Source organism: Cydia fagiglandana, chromosome 7 (assembly GCF_963556715.1).
Source record: "Cydia fagiglandana chromosome 7, ilCydFagi1.1, whole genome shotgun sequence".
In the NCBI taxonomy this organism is placed as follows: Eukaryota; Metazoa; Arthropoda; class Insecta; order Lepidoptera; family Tortricidae; genus Cydia; species Cydia fagiglandana.
In genome coordinates, this window is record NC_085938.1 from 3,721,316 (window position 1) to 3,738,852 (window position 17,537).

At 42.4% G+C, this 17,537-nt stretch overlaps 1 protein-coding gene and 1 long non-coding RNA gene across 2 annotated transcripts in view; one reads left to right on the plus strand and one right to left on the minus strand.

The window, feature by feature from the left end:
• The window catches only part of LOC134665746 (uncharacterized), a 258,405-nt gene that overhangs the window by 217,915 nt on the left and 22,953 nt on the right, over positions 1-17,537 (minus strand). The window lies entirely within an intron of this gene.
• LOC134665733 (uncharacterized) overlaps positions 1-17,537 on the plus strand; it is a 135,565-nt gene that overhangs the window by 100,821 nt on the left and 17,207 nt on the right. The window contains exon 3 of the mRNA XM_063522707.1: positions 16,551-16,752. Within this exon, the coding sequence (XP_063378777.1) occupies positions 16,551-16,752 (202 nt within the window). The remainder of the gene's footprint in view (positions 1-16,550; positions 16,753-17,537) is intronic.

Here is a 17,537-nt window from a genome sequence, read left to right on the forward strand (position 1 = left end):
TTATCCATTTGTTTCTGCCATACTTAACCAATTTTTTTTTAAATATACACGCTGAGATAGCCCCTCATGATCCACGAAGGTTTTTAATTGCCCCACACCAACCGAGCGCCACCTCAGACTCATTCTGAATGCTTACCGAGACTCGAGTCTTATTCAGAGCGTTCCAAGGCTTAGACATACCAAGGATAAGGGCCCCCCACATCTAGCGTCTTTTGAGCGTCGGCGTCTGGTCAGCGCTATGGAAAATGACGTCGCTGCGCAGTTGCGTCGACGTTGCGTCGAGCAGCGGCCATAGAGTTGTAGACGCCGACGCTCGAAAGACGCTATATGTGGGGGGGGGGCCTAAGGGTCGGTTGTATTGCAACAAACATTCTGTTACCGTCAATACATTCGCTAAATTTCATTATACGCGAGGTTCAATAATAAATCCGCAGATTGTGGCTAGTGCAATTGGCCCTTAGGTATCACTCCGGGTACTGCATTTATATGTCGAGAATCGGGATTACGTGGTTCCGGTACTTACTGTTTTTGAGTAGATAACCAGATTTCAACTATCTATACATAGTTGAGCAGTATTTCTACACTTTCTTCAGCTCATGAAAAAAATATAGGTACTTAAATTAGATTAGGGCTTTTCTATGACGACGATATTTGACGTAAAGACACTGGATGAAGCCATAAAAGAATAATCAGGGAATGACGGCCGGGACGGGCTTAATAAATTAGCTGTCCAATCAAATTATTACTTACAATAGTTACGGATCTCAGTTAGGACAAAATTTTGACAGTTCCGAACAACTGACAGGCCTATACCGTCCGGCGGACTGTTAATCAGTGGGCCCCTTTTTAGTTAGGTTCGCCCTCACCGCAAGCAATGAGAATACAATACGCCTGACCTGCCCGGCTAACCGCAAAATATGAGCCCAGATGACGCAACAGCCTACAATTGATTCAGTAATCGTTACTTAATTCCCTAACCCATTTTGACAGCTTTTTATACTTCCTATGTTATGAAACTGAACAATGGAGGCTTTTAGGATGCTCCTTAGTTCCGTTTTCACTGTTTGTCGTGACTTGCGAATCATCGCTTAAATCATTTTTAAATAAATTTTTCGCTTGAATCTAAAGCAGTCCAACTAAAATAGGGTGCGACAGTCGCTTGTCGACACCGGCCAGGATGCTTCAAATTATCTGAATACATATATGCAGTAGAATCATATATCACCGTAGAACAGATGGCCATTGGGGCGGAAAGGTTCTCGATTGGCGACCACGTACCGGAAGGCGCAGCGTGGGTAGACCCCCACAAGGTAGACTGATGACCTGGTAAAGGTCGCGGGACTATTGCCTATGTCCAGCAGTGGACGTCCTCCACTTGTGTGTGGGCGTTTTCGGAAAAAAATATTTGGGTAAAATATCACTGTCCTACGACTTTGGTATACTTTTTTACCGTCAAATACTGTTTTAAAGTGTACTACATGTATACAAAAATTGTAAAGTGATTTATTATCTGAGTATTTATGGTAAAAAAACTGATTAAATGGTACTTTAAAGTAAAGAAAATGTACAAAAACTGAAGAAAGGGAGATGATTTTTGAGTGTCCCATGCACACTTTGCATACTTTGGATCCAAATATTATATATCTGCCTCCTTCTAGGCCCGAACCTGGTTGTTGTGTGATAAGATCGTACCAGCCAAAATCTATTAAAAACCTTATTTTTTAGCACCTAAAGTAAAAATATGCATTAAAGTTTAATTTATTGTTGTCCTTCAATATCGACGTAGTGGAAATTTCCACCAACGTCACGGAGTTTTTACCAACTTAGTAGCAAAAATCTACTAATATCATACGGATTTTTACATGATCGTAACATTATGTTCCTATAATTACCCGGTGTTTAGGTTTTACAAGGCAATTGGGCTCGAAAAAAGCTAGTGTAGGTTGTGCGTCACGATGTGCAGAAATTTGTTTTCCACAACGAACTGAATTAAACTAAAGATAAGGAGTCAATTAATGTCTAAATATTTATGAATTACGTTAGATTATTATGTGATGTATGATATCAAATAATTATAATTAAGAAAATTCAAACGATCAGACCGCTATTTCGCTTTATTAACCAACCGGCATGCCTACGTCACATCCAAAACGTTACGTGATGTATTAGTGGAACAAAAAAACGTGACGTATGGAATGAAAATGCACGGTTTACATGCCGTCAGTTTAAGTTGCCAAAATATAGTAGGTAGAGTGATATTAAAAACACACAAATAATTTTATTCTAGCTATATTTTTCTAACTACTCGAGCTGCTAGTAATTACTTAGCACCAGTGGCGGCTCGACCTAAGAAACGCTGGCAGGCGCATGTTATGCTTTCGACTGCAGCAGTATTGCAGTACGACAATACTGCTAACTGCAAATGTCAAAAAACTGGGCAGCAACATCTATTTTGATTTTGTAGCAGTAATGCAGTCGGCAGTATTATCGTGCTGCAATACTGCTGCAGTCGAAAGCATAATTACTGCAGGAAATTTCAAAATCTGTTAAGTTAAACTATAATAATAGGTATTAATTACTAAATTATTTAATTTAGTAAAATATTAAGTAGGTATTAAATTAAGTAGCTATTTTCCGCACATGTAAACCCTTCATGTAGTTCCTAAACGCGATATTATGGTCCATAACGTCACTTTGTCCTACTGTGGCTGTGATTGATTTTATTAGAATTTATATTAATTTTTAGGATAATTGATACTGATTTCGATCTCATTTGCAAGAATAATATATGATAATTATTAAAAACAACTTTTTGTAATACCTTTACCTTACGTTTTTTTATAACAAAATGATTGCAAAGCAACAATTAAAACGAAAAATGTGACGTATTGGAAAGACTTCTTTAAATAACTTTATTGTAATACTTAGTATTGCAGTTGTTATTCGCTTTTAGAAAATTAATATTGTTTTGTATTTCAAGAAATAAAAACTGGTTCACTTAAAACACTCCGATCTTCACTTAAAACCTGCCTAAAACTTGTAACGTAATGGATCGTCACATTCGCTGTCATTCAGTTTAAAGTGATTTATTAGGAATATAAATAATTTATATAGAAAGAAAGTAACATTTTCATAAAATATATAAATAGTAGATTTAATTCAACCCGTTTTAGTCAAAAAAAAATTTTTTTTGGTGTGTGGAATTCCATTACGTGACGGACTCTAATTCTAAAAACGCCCGTGTGTGTCGTCGAGTGGAGTGGAGCTGATAGGATGATGATGATGATATATGCAGTATTACACTATAGTTGACCCAAACCAAACGGACGACTGGGGTCGTAAAACTTCTCATTCACGCTCGCATGGTTGAAGGTGGGGTGAGAGAGATAGAGATATGATCCCAGTCGTCCGTTTGGTTTGAGTCTACTATAGTAAGTAGTGTTATTTTTTACTATAATAGTTTACATAGTCATCATCTAAGCCATAAGACGTCCACTGCTGGACATAGGCCTCCCCCTTTATGTGGGGGTGAATGCCATAAACGCCACGCTTGGCAGGCGGGTTGGCGATCGCAGTCGAGCACACCGAATTTGAGGGACGCTGCTGCCCTTCCACCGGTGGTCTTGGACGTAGTTTAAGGACATACCCGGGTTTACATAGGGAATACTAGGTAATCATATTTTGATGTGATTGCTTCTATGTTAAGCATGAGCGTTTCGTGTTTAATAATGTAAGTGGTTTGCCTTTATTTCTTGCATATTTAAGCAAAACTGCCAAGCGGAAGGAGAAATTGTATGAATCGTGTGACGGCTAAATAGCGTTAAATCTGCTGACAAAAGCCAATATCATAAATCTTAGAGATTCCGTGTTTTTCGCAAGACCAAGGATAAGTGAATATACAAAGACTGATAACCTCCAAACGACTATTCGTGCGTCAACATTGTAGATGTCGCCATCTGCTTGATTTGTTTACATTTTTGGTCTCGTCTCGATTGACCTCTGTTACATACAAGAATAATTTGAAAGTGCATATGTAGAATGCGTGATGTGATGTGTGTAGGAATAGTTTAGATTTTCATTACAGTTTTGTGTATGTACCAACAGCAACAATAAGAAAAAGCTATTTTTGCGTTTTTGCTTTAGAAATAGACTTGGGACAATATTCATCTTGTTGAAATATTTTCAACTTGCGGCACTGATAAAAAAAAATTGTAATATTATTGTTTCCGACCTATGTTATCTTTAATAAACGAATTTATTATAATCTGTATGTTTTTCCATAATCTCGGGAACTTTCGGGAGGCATGCGTGAGGCCGAAGCCAACAGCGCAAGGCAAACTAAAGCAGAATCAACAATTTGGCGTTGTATAGAGATTAACAGTTACTTATATTAACTTGTCCCTGACATGACGTAACTTTTGACGTGAACATTTCACCTCTCGTGCTTCGTTTGACACTTCCTAGGAAGGATTTCCACTTTCGCCGCGCTTGTAATCTTTGACTAATTGCTTGTCACAAGGGAGAGTGTACTGATATTTAATATTACGATCGTCTGCCCGTATTTTGTCTGCAATATATCGGATATGCCAAGGTGATCACAAATATCTGAACAGACACGCCTCGTCAAGGTGCTGGAGTGCGCGTTCAGATATATTATATTTTATGAGCACCTACCACACCTACACCAATTTGAACTGTTGGACAGTCGCCATCAGATATATCGGAGCGGCCAAGATGTTCACAAATATCTGAACACGCCTCTATTGTCAAGGCGTTAGAGTGCGCGTTCAGATATTGTGAACACCTTGGCCGCTCCGATATATCTGATGGCGACTGTACGACATACTAACATTGAATAATTTTACGGTTTAGACTCACATGTATTAAGTCACTCGCGCGACATGTTCAATCGAAGTAGAGATGTTAATCGATGGTTTAGTAATCAGTCGTTTGCTAAGCGATGTTTTCGAATTCTCCGTGGTCTTGGATCTTTGTCGCTCCTACATATCTGATGGCATTAACTGTATGTTACTTAGAACAGAGAAAAACATCAGCAAAGATCAAACCTAGCCATTCTTGCATGTCATTTTAATTAGCAACTTGGAATTGCATGCACCTGACCATTCCACCTCGGGCCTTGCCGTCGCGTGATACCATCTTCATAATCGCTTCATAATGACATTAATAACGCTGTAAATGCTTACTCAATGTGAACACTGACTAGTTGCACAACTGTGCTACTTGAAGATTTTACAAAAGCTGTGTTCGTTTGGATTTAAGAGATAAATTATCAAATTTAAAATTTCAATGAATTATTTTCTAATCGTCCGTTACGAAAAACGTTTGTGGACATGTTTTTAGGGTTCCGTACCCAAAGGGTAAAACGGGACCCTATTACTAAGACTCCGCTGTCCGCCGTCCGTCCGTCTGTCACCAGGCTGTATCTCACGAACCGTGATAGCTAGACCGTTGAAATTTTCACAGATGATGTATTACTGTTGCCGCTATAACAACAAATACTAAAAAGTACGGAACCCTTGGTGGGCGAGTCCGACTCGCACTTGTCCGGTTTTTGTTTTGTTATGTTGTACAGTGAGCTGCGAAATTGCATGGAGTAATTAGAACCAACAAAAACATAAATGTGAAATGAGAGCCAAGTTCAATATTAAGAATATGTGCCGTTGTTGACTCGCCGACAAAAGAATTGAGATCTATATGGGTGCCAAGTTCTGTGCTGTGTAGAAAATCCTGAAATTATAAAGGATTTGTCTTGGCTAGTTTTTACGTATAGGTTATTTATTATATTTGACTAGGAACGTTACTTTTCTAAAATTTGGTTTGTTGGTAATTGAAATGGTTCGTGTAATATTATAACACACGCTTGCTGCGTCGCCAGTTCCTTTTTCTTTGAACTTGGCTGGACACGCTACCGCGTGTCTAGATAGAATACTTTATTGCATATCACATTACAAACAAGGATAGAATGGAATATAAATAAAGGTACATGTGACATTATGAATGAATTCATTGTTAAATCGCCAATTCGCCATGCACTTTTGCGTTTGATGGTAACCTACTCGCATACGCCCGGGTGATACAATGTTGACATTTTCTTTAATAGAATAGAAGTGAAGATAGTACTTTCTGTATTTGTATCATTAATAACTAACTATTTGACACCATTCACAGATCGCGTTAGCTATTACCATCCAACCCGATCGTTGCCCACATTTTAGATTATTTTCTGACACATCACTAAACCTAAATAATAAACAAAGTCTCCCGCCGCCTCTGTCTGTTTGTGTGTTTGTTCGCGATAAACTCAAAAACTACTGAACGGATTTTCATGCGGGTTTCACTTATCAATAGAGTGATAATGATAATGTATAATTTGTTAACCCCTGAAAGCCGGGCGGGTCACTAGTAATATATTAAAATGACAGGTCTCAAATATATATTTAAACGGTGGTCTCGGTCTCATAATGTTAAGTTTAATTAAATTGTAACTAAACAGCAAATTCACATCGTAAACATTCCATTTTACATTGTAGCGGCTTGTGATGAGGTAGCGAAGCGGAAAAAATGACTGACTGTATAATCAGTATAATCACACTTGTCAATTTAACTGATTGCAATTAGCTATTGAATCACGTTAATTATACTCGATCAAAACTGCACAATGTTGATTAAAAAAAGATTGATTTTTTTTTATCATTTACTGAAAAAACTACTTGTTCACTGGCGAAAGAGTGGACTGTAAAAAATGGGACGATAGGGGAATACTTTAGGGCCGGTTGAGCAAGAAAGTTGTTGTATGCCAAATTAACTTATGGAATTAAATTTAAGTGCGAGATAGTGTGAGACGAAGTTACCTTTGCAATCCGGTGGTTGTGGGTTGAACCGTTGGTTTCTGTTGTGGACTGCTGGTGGTGGTCCGGGCTGCCCTTGTCGCAAGCTAGAGGTAAGCTCAGAACCGTTACCTTCAGTCGGCCAACTTAGACCTAGGTTTTTCCACTGCACAGATGGGCACGGCGTCCTTCGGCTACACAGCACTGATTTTAAATAGTCTACAGATTGGCAGTAGTGCTTTTAACAAAATTGCGAGAACATTAACGAGAATAGCGAGATGTGATGTGCACTGGTAGTAGTTCTATGACATACTGGCTCTGACAGCTCATGACAGAGCAAGATTTAAATTCGAACCGTGACTTTGGTGTTGCCACAGTATTTACAAAAAAATATTCCTAAAAATACAAAGCCAAAGCTGAACATTCCGCCCACCAAAATGCATTGTATTTTGACTAAGCGAAAAAGAAACAATAAAGTAAGGTAAGTACGATAATATTAAGTCTAAAACGAAAAAAATGGACAACACAAAGGTAGCGCTCTAAAGCGACTATGCAGGCAGTGGGCACAGTTTGACCACAGGCCGTTTGTACAACCCTATGGCCGTGCGCACAGTGACCACACGACAGATCCCGTCGGATCCGGGGTGTGTGTCGATGATGCGACCCAGGGGCCACTTCATTGGGCTCGTCTGCTCATTCACAACGAGCACTAGTGCACCAATTTGGACGTTGGGTTGCCTATCGTGCCACTTCATCCGCTGGTGGAGGGTATGCATATACTCCTTGGACCATTTGTTCCAGAAGTCCTGGTGCATCTTCTGAAGCAGCTTCCAGCGTTGGAGAGGGCTAACCCGAACGTCTGATAGGTCTTCCTCGGGCACGACAGATAAGGGCTCCGTTGTGAGAAAATGGCCCGGAGTAAGGGCCGATAAGTCGTTAGGATCGGTACTGAGAGGAGTAAGGGGTCTCGAATTAAGAAGAGCCTCGACCTGGGTCAAGATGGTTAGAAACTCTTCGTACGTCAACCTCTGACTACCGATGACTCGAGCCAAATGTGTTTTAACAGCCTTGATACCGGCCTCAGCGAGACCCGAGAAGTGAGGGCTGCCTGGCGGATTGAACTCGAATTTAATCTCGCTATGCGTCGCAGCATCTCCTACAATACGTTGCAAAATATTGCTCGCGCCGACAAAATTCTTCCCCTGGTCGGATACCAACCGGTTACACCGACCACGACGCGCGACGAAGCGGCGAAGCGCGGCAAGAAACGCGTCTGAGGACAGCTCAGTGACGAGCTCCGTGTGTACAGCCTTTGTCGAGGTGCACACGAAAACGCAAATGTAACCCTTGTAGGTCTTGTTACCTCGCCCGCGACCCAGAGCTATGTCAAAAGGTCCCCCGAAATCGACAGCAGCACTCAGGAAAGCTTTGAGCTGGGCTACCCGATAAGACGGCAAGTCGCCCATGAACGGCGCAGGAGCACCGAGTGGTCGAACACGGAAGCATTTCATGCATTTTGACGTGACAGCGTGGATAGCTCGCTTTGGGGACAGTATCCAGAAATGCTGCGCCAGCAAATTATGAAGCGTCTGGACGCCTGGGTGCATGAAACGCTTATGGTACTCGTCGATCAAGAGGGAGGTAAGACGATCGTCGCGAGGTAGCAACAGGGGATGTTTAACATCGAATTCGAGAGAAGCTCGCGACAGGCGTCCGCCCACCCTCAAGAGACCCGCGTCATCGAGGAATGGAGACAATTTCTTAAATGCTTTCGGGAGAAAGTTCGAAAGATTGTTTTTCACTTTCTCGATCTCCGAAGCAAAGTGGTGTTGTTGAACAGAACGCACGAGGAACATAAGCGCCTGTTTAATCTCCAGGGGTGTTAGAGGACCGTCCAACAAGTTGTTGGGCGTCTCCCGATTTCTTACGTTGTGCACGAAACGAAAACAATAGGCGAGGACACGTTGGAGTGTCCTCAGTGCCGAGAACTTATTCATTAAGTTGTCTGTCCACGTCTCCTGCACAGAGACAGTAAGGACAGTCACCTTGCGCTCTTCGTGTAGGACATCCACGTCGACTGATAACGTTGACTTAGGCCAGTCAGACTTGTCCAGCACGAGCCAAGATGGACCCTTCCACCAGTTACTATGGTGGACCAGGTCGTCCGGCAAGAGGCCCCGCGACCCACAGTCGGCAGGGTTGTCGCCAGTCCTCACGTGTTGCCAGCAATCAGGAGCAATAATCTCCTGGATGTGGCTCACGCGGTTAGCCACGAAAGTTTTCCACTTGGAAGGGCAAGACTTTATCCAAGTCAACGCAACGCTAGAGTCAGACCACGCGTACACCTTGTCGATTTTGTGGAGAGGCTCCAGAGCCGTTGCGACCGACTCCACTAGGTCTGCAAGTAGTACCGCGGCCAGCAACTCGAGACGTGGTATAGACAATTTACGCAGGGGTGCCACTCTCGATTTACCACAGACCAACTGGACGTACTGCGTTCCGTCCTCGCCTGACGTTCGAACGTAGACCACCGCGCAAAACCCTCGCTCTGAGGCGTCGCAGAACCCGTGAACTTCGAGCGAGACGAAATCGTTGACCATACGACGCGGGACAGACACGGACCTCAACGAAGGCAGCTGCGCTTTGAACTCTCGCCATTCGGATACAAGGTTCTCTGGCGCGTCGTCATCCCACGAGACACCTGAGACCCACAGCAACTGCATGAGATATTTCGCTAAGAACGTCACAGGTGAGAGAAGGCCCAGAGGGTCAAAGATCCGAGCAATCTCCGAGAGGATGGTACGTTTAGTGCACCGACGATCTTCGACAGCCACTCGAAAGGTGAAGTCGTCTGCCTGAGGTAACCACGAGAGGCCAAGAATTTTTAGTGAGATGTCCCCAATGGAGTTGAACTCCCGAAAGTCTTCAGAATACAAGTCTGAGGAGGGGACACCGTCGAAGAACTCCTGGTGGTTCGACGTCCATTTCCGCAAATGGAAACCGCCAGAAGCTAATATCGTCGACAACTCCGAACGAAGCTTCCGTGCTTCTTCGATAGAATGAGCTCCAGACACCACGTCGTCGACATAGATGTCGCGGTCTAGAACTGCCGAACCGGAAGGGTATTCTTCACCCGATTGCCTTGCCAACTGAGCAATAGTTCGGAGAGCTTGGTAAGGAGCGGACGAAACGCCGTAAGTAACGGTCAGCAGCCGATAGTCCCGGACAGGCTCATTGACAGACGGACGCCATAGGATACGCTGATATTCAGCATCTTCCGGGGACACTAAAATTTGTCTATACATTTGCTTGACGTCGGCCGTGAAAACAACATTATGCCACCGAAAACGAAGGAGCAAGTGGAAAATGTTATTTTGCAGCTTCTGCCCTGGCAGTAGCGCATCATTTAGCGAGATGCCTCGGCTGTCCTTGGCACTGGCGTCAAAGACGACCCGGAGAGGAGTACTGGTTGACGAGGGCCTCAATACTCCATGGTGGGGGATGTAGAAGAACTTCCCCTCATCCACCCTTGGAGGGTCACACTCCTCAAGGTGGCGACAGCTTTCGTAATCCTTCATAAAGGCTACATAGGTTTTGTAGAAGTCGGAGTTACTGAGTAACTTTCGCTCCAGCGACGAAAATCTCCTAAGAGCAATGGCTCGAGAGCCCGAGAAGGTGGGTTTATTGGAAGTGTCAGCGAAAGGTAGAGGAACGACGAATCTACCTTCCTCTGTGCGACGAAAGTTAGCGAGAAAATATTCCTCGCACAGCTGATCCTCCTTCGACAAAATGACGGTGTTCGGAGAGCGGACATCTTCCAACTCCCAGAACCTCTTAATAGAGTCGTCAATTGATAACCTGCCCACGACCAGTTGACAACTGTTACCACGGAACCGAGAACGACAGATGTCCGTTGCACAGTCGCCTGCGTCACCCATCAAAATCCACCCGAAGATGGTGTTGAGGGCAGTCGCCTGGCCAGGGGCCCCATGGGTCAAACCAGGGCGTAACGAAGAAGCGAGAATGTTGACGTTCAGCAGCAAGTCAACAGGTCCTGGAATATGCCAATGAGGGTCAGCTAACTCTAAGCCCCTGATATGTCGCCATGATGAGACATCAACATGATCCGTTGGCATTTCCGGACAAATTTTTGGTAACAAATAAGCCTCTACTGTAATAGCAGTATCAGACTTCCCGAGCCTGGACGAGACAGTACATGACAATGTGCCACCGGGCCTAGAAACCACATCACCAATGCCAGTCACGGCATGCTTCCCATATTCTGCCCGGAGACCAAGCTTCTTTGCACATTCCTCGCTTATAAAGTTGCAAGCACTGGCACAGTCAAGCAAAGCCCTTACCGCTACCAAGTCGCCTTGGGCATTCTTCACCAAAACCTTGGCAGTTGCAAACAAAGAAGAGGCCGCCACATTACTTGCCACCATTGCCAGCGGATTCGATGTGTCAGACGGATGCTTCGAGCTATTTACATCCACAGCCGGGGAGGCAGGCACATTTGCATTATTAAAATGTAACAGCGTATGGTGGGAGAAACGACACTGCTCACACCGCTGTTTTGACTTGCAGGACTTGACAGAATGAGACCCCGACAGACATAGAATACATAACTTATTTTCTTTCACACATTTGAACCGATCAGCGGGGTCATATTTTAAAAAAGTTGGACAAGATACAAGACTATGAGCCAGCTTACAGACTACACACGTTGGAGCAGTGACCACCAAGGCCATTTTTGGCTTACTAGAAGGCTTACTACTGCTAGGCTGAGGGGTACTAGCAACGAAGCCCGTTGACCCTGCAGCATCTAGTGCTCGGTATCTTTTCTCAACAAAATTCTGCAATTTACTAAACTCCGGGATATCATCGGAGTTGTGTTCTAGCTCAAACTGCTCCTTCGTGCTCCTATCCAGCTTCGACCACAGTAACTGAATAAGTAAAAAGTTTTTATCCGGCAAGCTGAAACCTTTCAATATTGACAAGTTTTCAGTAAAGACCCTATGAACCCGCTGTAGGTCACTAGGCCGAGACACTTTTACAGGTTCACACTGAGTAAGCTTATCATAATAAGTTGTAGCAATTAATTTAATTTTATTATATTGCTTGTACAGCGCCTCATATGCTACCTTATAATTGTCATCGGTGACAGGATAATTTTTTATAAGGTCATATGCTTCATTTTGCACGCTCGACAGTAAATAGTGTAATTTTTCAACAGGGGCAATATCTGTTCGCTTATGTACTAAAGAATTGAACAACTGTATGAATGTTACCCAGTTTTCAATTTTCCCATCGAAAGCTTTAATTTGTAACTTCGGCAACTTCGGCAAGACCGGCTGCGGCGTCCCCGATACCCCGGAAGCCCCAGCAAAGGCCTGCTTCCTATTCTGCAAACGCGATCTCACTGCCCTAACCTTCGAGTCGAACATCGCGGTATGGGAACAAATTTCGCGGTGCTCGCTTCGCGGAGCAGCACTTAAAAGTTTTATTTGAGCTTCATGAAAGTTTTTCGCAATTGCACACAATTCACTCTCGTCACACAAAGCTAATTCAGCATCCGACAACATTTGCAAATACTCTATTCTCATTACCTGATAATCACGAGCAATCATCACCGTGTCTACGCCAGCATCATCTTTCTCGCCAGACTTATCACTGCCTCCCATATTAATAAACACAAAACTACACAAAATTGCAGTAAATACACAAAAAAATGTTCAAAACAAACTGCAATTCACCTTCCACAACTTCAATGACAGACAGCTGACAGTTGACACTTGACAATTATGAAAAATGTTGCCAGCGCAATTAAATAAGTGACCGAATGATTTTATTAAAGCACCACTACACGACCACCAACTTTCTTGCTTACCCTCGACTTTTTTTATAAGTCTACCCTAAATTTAGAATTAAGCAGATGATATGACGAAACGAATTTGAATAAGCAACAGACAACGACAAACGAAAAACCAAAGGTCACTTTTCAAATTATCCGGCTCGAAGGACCAAAATGTTCACTGGCGAAAGAGTGGACTGTAAAAAATGGGACGATAGGGGAATACTTTAGGGCCGGTTGAGCAAGAAAGTTGTTGTATGCCAAATTAACTTATGGAATTAAATTTAAGTGCGAGATAGTGTGAGACGAAGTTACCTTTGCAATCCGGTGGTTGTGGGTTGAACCGTTGGTTTCTGTTGTGGACTGCTGGTGGTGGTCCGGGCTGCCCTTGTCGCAAGCTAGAGGTAAGCTCAGAACCGTTACCTTCAGTCGGCCAACTTAGACCTAGGTTTTTCCACTGCACAGATGGGCACGGCGTCCTTCGGCTACACAGCACTGATTTTAAATAGTCTACAGATTGGCAGTAGTGCTTTTAACAAAATTGCGAGAACATTAACGAGAATAGCGAGATGTGATGTGCACTGGTAGTAGTTCTATGACATACTGGCTCTGACAGCTCATGACAGAGCAAGATTTAAATTCGAACCGTGACTTTGGTGTTGCCACAGTATTTACAAAAAAATATTCCTAAAAATACAAAGCCAAAGCTGAACACTACTATAGTATCGTATGTTTAGAATATTCATGGCTTTAAAATATGCTTATCGAAATATATTGTATTAAGTTTCCTCACACTCAGGACAATTGCAACTATGAGGCAAGTGCAACTACTATAAAAATACGAGAAGTGAGTCTAGAGCAGCAAAGTATTCATTGCACACTTTCATCAGTCATAAAAGAGAGTTCACCCGTGGTACTTATACATAAGTGGCTCTAGCTCTCTCACTTGTATCTTTAGAATAGTTGCATTTGCCCCCATAGTTGACATTGCCCTGGGTGACCTTTCGTTGTAAATTGTATATGAATTGGACTCTTCGGAAAATCCAGCGTGAGTAAACTTTTTGTTTGCGAGTGTAGGTGTTCGTAGGGTCAGGGACAATTCGTCAAACTAGAGACCTTGTGTCGGACAATGACTCTTTGTCAATGTCCGTCACAGCGTTGTCACTGTTGTCATACATCACAACGTACCTATCCCGACAAAGATGCCTTTCAAAAGTGTACTGTGATTGTAATTTGAGCCTCGAACTTTGAGGATAATAAATTACAAATTAGCTGAGACCTTGTGCAAGATACGTACTAAAATTCAGGATGATGTTTGCATTTTAGTGTTATTTTTGTGACAAAGCCTATTTGCTATTTATAACTTTAAATCCAAAAAAATCTACCCGATGTAAACAGCACAAAACTACAATAAAGCATAATGAAGACATGATTTATTAAGCATAACAATTGCCTTACCTTTAATCCTTTCAAAGATGTTTCTGTTCTAGACAATGCCGTATTATAAATTCACATTTTCATAACCCAAGCAACGTCCGGGCGCCCGCCATTTCGTTCTCAAGAAAATACAACATTGTTACACGAAATTGAAAATGCTCTGCCCTCATACTTTCCATTTAAACTGTCCATTCCATTACCACATCGTTCACGACGCATTTCAAATCTTTTGAACGCATCCAATACCATATTTGTACCGAGTGTTGTAACAAAATCAAAACCAGTCGAGATTCAATGGCCGCCTAGGTCCTTTGTACGTATGTGAATTATGACATCGTCTATAAATTCTACAATTGCTTCAAATGTTCGCTTCGTCAGTGCATCTTGTACTTCGTGTGGTACAAGAATCGATTATGTTTTTGTAACTTTTTTTAAAATCTGTTTCTGCAATAACACGGGTTTATTGGAATATACATATATCTGTCTTGAATAGTTCGCCTTCCAGGTGGGTTACCTCATACTTGGAATCGATCTGAGATTGTCAAATGATTTTTTTTATTATATCTTAGCCGTATATTTGTTGCTATATTTCTGAACATGAATGACAGAGTCGGACCAAGCTATTGACCCTGCATGACATTTGCAATGACTATACTCTGTATCTTTAGGTACCTATTTAAATAAAAGTAAAGAAATTATTTGTCCATTTTCAGGTAGTTATGACATTCATTGATTAACCGACCAAATACCTGCACCTGGATCTGTCACTGAATTTGATCTGGATCTGACCTGACTTTAACCTACATGATTTGATCATGTACCTAATGTTTTCAATTTTTCATCTACCCTCAACTAAGAAGCCATTTGAGGGTAGATTTTATTTACTCCTATACCTAAAGATACAGACTATAAGTGTGGCAATGTCATCAATTAAAGTCAAATTTCAATGAAAATACTTTGTGCTGTTCAAGCCAGTGGAAAGTTAGCTGTGACAGGCTCTATTGCAAAATTACAATCAATAAAGATTAAATTGGCTTCCATTTTAATTTAACCTTTTAACTTTGCGCAAGTCCGTTCCTAAGTTTCTGACGCTTCATTACCGCACGAAGTGATTAAATATTATTGTAAGTACACTTCTATACAGTATGTATCAGAACGAAAGGCCAAGAAAGAGACCCATTAATGTTTAGGTCATACCGAGCAACTTTTACTATGAGACCAACCCCGAAAACGCGGAAAAAAAATTTCATGTTTCATACATTTAACTGGTCGGATGTTGAAATTTCCTATGGGAGAGCCAATGTTTTTTCGCGTTTTCAGGGTTGGTCCCGTAGTAAAAGTTGCTCAGTATGACCTAAACATTTATGGGTCTCTTTCTTTGCCTTTCGTTCTGATACATACTGTATAAGAACGTTAATGAGCTTTTTATTATGTTCATCATTCTAACAATACAGCAATAATATCGGCCGACGGATGGGAATTGGTAAATCGACAATATACTGAAGGTGAAACCGCATTTTTTCCTCCCGTTTTCATTATTTACCTATCCATTCAATCTATGATTTATTTGACTTTCTCTGTATAAACAATGCGCTTGGATATCAGATTGTGTGATAAAAAAACGTGTGCTTACGGAAGAAAAGCCCGTTAATGTCTCGTTCGGTTCGCTGATGGCAATTATTGGTAAAATATGGACGCCTCTGAAGAGCCGCAAATTATGCGCTTGTGGTTTGACGTGATGGCAGATTCGTTCGCGCTGCTTAATGATAATGGGATTGGCCGTGTTATACAACTTCATTTAAATATTTGTAAAAACGAAAATAAAAAAGTTGGGTTAGGTCTAGCCTTTATTTGATTATTAACCAGTTGCTTTTTTTTTCATCTAAGCTATAAACCAAATGGGAGCATAAAGCTCCTGTAACCGATGCTGAATGACCCCTAATTTTCTCAAGCCCCAATAATAGCTGTTAAAAAAAAACTAGACTACATAAAAAAAAAACTAGATAGCATTACGCTCGTAGTCAGCACAGTAGCGGAAGAAGCTGAAAGGGTGCTGGGTTGTTAAAAATGGTCTGCAAATACACTTTCTCTTTTTTAAGGTTCCGTGCCCAAAGGATAAAAACGGGACCCTATTACTAAGACTCCACTGTCCGTCTGTCCGTCCGTCCGTCTGTCACCAGAGCAGTAATGAATGGCACTATCCCTTTCGGCTATTTAGGGTTGTCAAAATTAAAATGATTCTCTGTGGTCTTGCAAGCAAAAAGACGTCAAGTGATGCCAACCCTAATAATTGCTCGGAGCAATGCTGAGCGGAACGGAGACGAGTTTTCCCGAAGTCAGGAATGTCTCCCCACTGAACTAAAGTTGATTTTTGAAAATTAACAAACTAATGCTCCATTCCCTCTTTCCAGGTTCATGGGCGTATGCGTGCACGAGGGCCAACTCCACGCCCTCACCGAGTACATGGAGGGGGGGTCCCTGGAGCAGGTGATCCTGGGCATGCCCCCCGAGCCCCTCCCGCAGGCCGCGCGGGTCTCGCTCGCCGCCGACATGGCCGCCGGGCTTGAGTACCTCCACTCTCTCGGCGTGTTCCATCGCGACCTCACCGCCAAGGTACTACCCGACCCTGGTTACCAAGAAAAGCCTGCAGTGATTTTGATAGCCCACGCAGTGCAAGTGTTATTTATACGTCATAATTTCATAGAAGTTTGACGTTTAAAATGACACTTGCTCTGCGTGGGCTTTCAAAATCACTGCAGAATTTTCTCGACTGTAGGGTTGTTACATTTTTTATTTTAATTTTATGTGTGTGCTAACGAATAAATTAATTCTATTCTATTATATGAAAAAATGGAAAGTCCTGACAAAACTCCGGATATCACACTAAAAATCCTGACATTTCCTGGACGCTAATTTCTCCAAAAATTGTCAATTGGGACACTAATCCCCTTATCTCGCCACCAAAATGCTGGAGCTTAAACTTCCTACTTCCTTTTCCGCTGTCCAACTCTGATCTCTTAAGGCTCATCAGACGGTACGAGAACTCGCATGCGAGTTTCATTACATTGCGGTATTTGATTGGTCGACTGAATTGGTTGTAACCAATAGTCCTCAATGTAACTAAAATCGCATACCAGTTCGCGTGCCGTCTAAATCAGCCCTTAGCTAGCTTCCAGTAGTTAGTTGAGGTTTCTGGTAAACCCTAACACTGACAAATGACCGTATAGCAACCCTGTCTGTGCATGTCTCGCTCGCACTCATGCCCCCTCGTGCAAGACGTGGAGATCAGCGCAACCACTTGGCGTGTTCCGTCAAGACCTTTCCGCCAAGGAATACATGCCGCGTCAAAGACTGAAACCTAATCGATACCGCGACCTTGACCTTGGATTGGACAAAGA